Raw genomic sequence first — 6,302 nt, forward strand, 5'->3', positions numbered from 1 at the left:
AAATTTAAAGAAGGAGGAGCTGCTATATTTGAAGACATAAATAAAAATCATCATATTCTTATTGAAGGTATAAAAGTTATTATACCCTTATTTAAAAATAAACTTCGTCTATTAACTCGCTCATAATTAATATTAGATAAACAAAATATCCCCGATGAACATAAACCATGACCAATTATTAAAACATAAGAACCTATAAAACCCCAATAATTTATTGTCATAATTCCACCAATTACAATTCTTATATGAGCAACTGAAGAATAAGCAATTAAAGATTTTATATCAGTTTGACAAAAACATTTTAAACTAATAAATAAACCACCAACCAATCTAATTACCACTCAAATAAACCCTATTTTTAAATTAACTTTCTGTATAACAACTAAAATACGTAATAATCCATAACCACCTAATTTTAATATAATAGCAGCTAAAATTATAGAACCAGAAATAGGAGCTTCTACATGAGCCTTAGGCAATCATAAATGAGTAAAATATATAGGTATTTTTACTAAAAAAGCTATTACCATTCTAAAATATAACAATAATAAATTAAAATCATAAAACTTTAAAAAATATATTATTATAGTATTTATTTTTAAAAAAAGAAAAAAAATCCCCAATAATAAAGGTAAAGATACAAATAACGTATAAAATAATAAATATATTCCAGCTTGAATTCGTTCAGGTTGATAACCCCACCCAATAATTAATATTAAAGTAGGAATTAATCTTGCCTCAAAAAATAAATAAAATATAAATAAATTTATAATTCTAAAAGTTAAATATAATAATACTAATAATAAAATAATATTTAATAAAAAATATTTTTCATAAAAATTTTTTTTTAATAAACTTTCTCTAGCCATAATTATCAAACTTCTAATTCAAATTCTCAATAAAATTAAACCATAAGAAATTAAATCACAACCTATTATATATCTTAAATTAGAAAAATTTATAATATTTAAAGTTAAATTTAAAAATATTAAAGTTATTATTATTATTATTAATTGAACCATTCAAAATATATTTTTTTTAAAACATAAAGGAATTATAAATATTATTATTATTAAAAATTTTATCATGTTAAATTAAATTATAACTTTGAAAATAATCATTTCCATGAGTTCGAATTATTGAAACTAAAATAGAAAGTCCTAAAACCCCCTCACAAACAGAAAAAACTAAAAAAACAACTAATATATGTATATTATAATTTATTGTTATTAAAAACAATAAAAAAAAAAAAAAAAATTCTCAAAACAATAAACTCAAGTCTTAATAAAATAATTAATAAATGTTTATACTTAGAAACAAAAATTATATTCCCAAATAAATACATAATAAAAATAACTAATCATATATTTATTATTATCATTTGTAGTTTTTATAGTTTAAAAAAAACTTTGGTCTTGTAAATCAAAATTAAGAATTTTTCTTTAAAAACTTCAAAGAAAAAGAATTTCTTTATCAATAATCTCCAAAATTATTATTTTTTTTAAACTATTCTTTGAAATCTTAAAATATTTTATATTATTATTAATTTTTATTTCAATTTTTATATTTTTCATAAATCACCCCTTTTCCATAGGATTATTAATTTTAACTCAAACATTATTATTATGTCTGTTATCAAGAATATTAATTAATACTTATTGATTTTCTTATATTTTATTTTTAATTTTTTTAGGGGGATTGATAGTCCTATTTATTTATGTCTCAAGAATTGCATCAAATGAACTATTTAAAACTTCATTTTTTAATAAAAGATTCTTATTATATATATTTTTATTTATAATTACAAGTTATTTTTTTAAAAATAATTTATTTTGAATAAATTTTTCATTTAATGATGAAATAATTAACTTTTTTAATTCATTTTTATTTTTTAATAATGAATTAAATTTTAATTTATCTAAATTATATAATAAACAAACCTATATGTTAACTTTAATAATAATTATTTATTTATTTATTACCCTTATTGCTGTAGTAAAAATTACTAATATTTTTTTTGGACCTCTTCGCTCTAATAATTAATTAACAAATGATAAATTTTTTTAAGCCAATTCGAAAAACCCACCCAATATTAAAAATTATTAATAATTCTCTTATTGATTTACCTTCACCTTCTAATATTTCTTCATGATGAAATTTTGGATCACTTTTAGCTTTATGTCTTATAATTCAAATTATTACAGGATTATTTTTAACTATATATTATACAGCTAATATTGAAATAGCTTTTTTTATAGAGTTAATTATATCTGTCGAAATGTAAATTACGGTTGATTAATTCGAACATTACATGCAAATGGAGCATCATTCTTTTTTATTTGTATTTATCTTCACATTGGACGAGGAATTTATTATGAATCATTTAATTTAAAATATACTTGAATAGTGGGTGTTATTATTTTATTTTTATTAATAGCTACAGCATTTATAGGTTATGTATTACCATGAGGACAAATATCATTTTGAGGAGCAACAGTTATTACTAACTTATTATCAGCAATCCCATACTTAGGAACAATATTAGTAAATTGAATTTGAGGGGGATTTGCCGTAGATAATGCTACTCTTACTCGATTTTATACCTTCCACTTTTTATTTCCATTTATTATTTTAATATTAACAATAATTCATTTATTATTTTTACATCAAACAGGATCAAATAACCCCCTAGGTATTAACAGAAATTTAGATAAAATCCCATTTCATCCATTTTTTTCATTTAAAGATTTAATTGGATTTATTATTTATAATTCTAATATTAACAATATTAACACTTATTAACCCATATTTATTAGGAGATCCAGATAATTTTATTCCCGCTAATCCCTTAGTAACCCCAATTCATATTCAACCAGAATGATATTTTTTATTTGCTTATGCAATTCTTCGATCAATCCCCAATAAATTAGGAGGAGTTATTGCTTTAGTTATATCAATTTTAATTTTAATTATCCTACCTTTTACATTTAATAAAAAAATTCAAGGAATTCAATTTTACCCCATTAATCAATTATTATTTTGATCATTAATTTCTATTATTATTTTACTAACTTGAATTGGAGCACGATCTGTAGAAACACCTTATATTATTACTGGACAATTATTAACTATTCTTTATTTTTCTTATTTTATTATTAACCCAATTTTAAATAGATTATGAGATAAATTAATTTTTAATTATTAATTAATGAGCTTGTTAAAGCATTTGTTTTGAAAACTTAAGAAAGAATAATTATTCTATTAATTTAAATATACTAAAATCATTTAATAACTTAAAAATATTTTTAATCCCATATAAAACATTAAAAAATTTAAAGAAATAGGTAAATATCTCTTTCAACATAAATATATTAATTTATCATAACGATAACGAGGTAATGTTCCACGAACTCAAATAAAAAAAAAAGATAAAAAAACTAATTTTAAGTAAAAAAATAAAGATAATCTATAACCCCCCATATAAATAATAACAAATAATAATCTTATAAATAAAATTCTAGAATATTCCGCTAAAAAAATTAAAGCAAACCCCCCTCTTCTATACTCAACATTAAATCCAGAAACCAACTCTCTCTCACCCTCAGCAAAATCATAAGGAGTCCGATTAGTTTCAGCTATTAAAGAAGATAAAAAACACAAACTTAAAGGTATTATTATAAAAATAAACCAAACTAAAATTTGATAATCAAAAAACTTTATTAAATTAAAATCTATAATTATCACAATTCTAGATATTATAATTAAAGTTATTCTAACTTCATAAGAAATAGTTTGAGCTACAGCACGTAAACCCCCTAATAATGAATAATTTGAATTAGATGGATCAACCAGCAATCATTAAAGTATAAACCCCAATTCTAGTACAACATAAAAAAAATAAAATACCCAAATTAAAAGTAATCATATTAAATAAATAAGGAATAACTATTCAAATCATTAAAGATAAAATAAATCTCATAATAGGAGAAAAATAATAAACTAAATAATTAGAATAATTTAAATAAACCTGTTCCTTAGAAAATAATTTAATCGCATCACAAAAAGGCTGTAATAAACCCAAATAACCTATTTTATTGGGACCTTTCCGAATTTGAATGTAACCTAAAACTTTTCGTTCTAATAAAGTTAAAAAAGCAACCCCAATTAATACCCCAATAACCAAAACTAAAAAACCAACTATAATATTTAATATATCAATTATTATCATATACTACCTATATATTAATTAATATATATATATGACTTCTAAAACCATTACAATTATCTGCCAAAATAGTTTAACATTATTTTAATAATATTCTCAATTATAAAATTATTTTAAATATTTGATCCTTTCGTACTAAAATATATCACCTAATTAAAGATAGAAACCAACCTGGCTCACACCGGTTTGAACTCAGATCATGTAAGATTTTAATGATCGAACAGATCAAAATTTTAAACTTTTGCATTTAAATTTTATCTTAATCCAACATCGAGGTCGCAAACTTTTTTTTTTATTTGTACTAAAAAAAAATATTACGCTGTTATCCCTAAGGTAATTTTTTCTTATAATCATTATCTAATGGATCATAAAATCATTTATTTATGTTTATTTTTTAAAAAAAGTTTTTTTAATTTTTCTATCACCCCAATAAAATAATTAAATTAATTTTAATTAAATAATTATATATTTAATACTAAATAATTTAACTATAAAACTCTATAGGGTCTTCTCGTCTTTTAATTTTATTTTAGCTTTTTAACTAAAAAATTAAATTTTATATAATAAATCAGAGACAGTTTATATTTCATCAAATCTTTCATACAAGTCTTCAATTAAAAGACTAATGATTATGCTACCTTTGTACAGTCAATATACTGCAGCCCTTTAATAAATATATCAGTGGGCAGATTAGACTTTAAATTATTATCAAAAAGACATGTTTTTGATAAACAAGTGAATATAAAAATTTGCCGAATTCCTTTAATTTAATTTTAATTAATTTTTATTTTATTTATTATAATATACTAATTTTATCATTATTACTAATTTTATTTTATTAAAAATTATTTTTTTTATAAAAAATTAAATTTAATTTAAATTTTATTTTAATTAAAATTTTTTATAATAAATTATAATTTTTAAACAATATAAATTTTAAAATTTTTAATTTTTAATTTAAATAATTATAACAATTTAATTTAAAGCTTATCCCCTAAAATATTAAATTTTAAATTTTTATAATTAATTAAATAAATATAAAATTATTTAAATTTAAAATTAAATTTTTTTCTAAAAAAACTAGATATATTTAAAAACGATTAACATTTCATTTCTAATTAATTATTTAAAATAATTATACAACATTAACTTTTTTAATTAATTAACTCTTTTAAATTCGAGATTTATTTAAATAAATTTTTAATATTTAATAAACTCTGATACACAAGATACAATAAATTAAACCTACTTTTAATTTAATTAAATTTCAATTATTTATAATTTCCTTTACAGTAATAATTCATTATAAAACTATTAATTTTTTCTATTAAAAATACTCAAACCCCCATTTCTTTTTAATATTAAAATTTTTTTTATTATTTTTTTTATTTATTAATTTAACCCCTCAAATTAATTAATTTTTAATTTCTTTTCAATGTAAATGAAATACTTTAACAAGCTCTAATTTGTTCTTTCTAGAAACACTTTCCAGTACCCCTACTTTGTTACGACTTATTTCAATTTTTAAATGAAAGTGACGGGCAATATGTACATACTTTAATTTATAATCATTTTAATAAATTAATTAAAATTACATTTAAATCCACCTTCAAATTTTTATTACAATAAAATTATTCATTTAAATATATTTATTGTAATCCATCATATTCTTAATTATATTCTGCATCTTGATCTGAATTAATTTTTATTATTAATTTTTAAATATTATTATTACTAAAAAATATTTTTTTAACAATGATATACAAAATTATAAATTAAGTAAATTTATTCGTGGATTATCAATTATTAGACAGATTCCTCTAAATGAACTAAAATACCGCCATATTATTTAAGTTTCAATAAATTATTATTTACTATTTTAGTATTATAAATTAAATTTTTAATAATAGGGTATCTAATCCTAGTTTATATTAAAATTTATTAAATCATAAATTACAAATAAAATTTAATTAAATTAAAATTTCACCTAATAATTTAATATTTATTTTAATTTATTTATTTATTTATTATAAACTGAAATAATTCAACTTAACTTTTGTTTAACCGCAACTGCTGG

General features: G+C 19.0%; 1 protein-coding gene and 1 pseudogene across 1 annotated transcript; one reads left to right on the forward strand and one right to left on the reverse strand.

Moving 5' to 3' along the window:
* Positions 1–1,551: 1,551 nt before the first annotated feature.
* Positions 1,552–3,205, forward strand: LOC135194765 (cytochrome b-like; annotated as a pseudogene).
* Positions 2,778–5,628, reverse strand: LOC135194766 (NADH-ubiquinone oxidoreductase chain 1-like). Its single transcript, XM_064220556.1, is given in 2 exon segments — positions 2,778–3,840; positions 3,842–5,628. Coding segments are annotated over 2 exon segments (816 nt in total). The 5' UTR covers positions 4,229–5,628; the 3' UTR covers positions 2,778–3,411.
* Positions 5,629–6,302: the final 674 nt, after the last annotated feature.

Source organism: Vanessa tameamea, unplaced genomic scaffold (genome assembly GCF_037043105.1).
Source record: "Vanessa tameamea isolate UH-Manoa-2023 unplaced genomic scaffold, ilVanTame1 primary haplotype ctg00000056.1, whole genome shotgun sequence".
Taxonomy (NCBI): Eukaryota; Metazoa; Arthropoda; class Insecta; order Lepidoptera; family Nymphalidae; genus Vanessa; species Vanessa tameamea.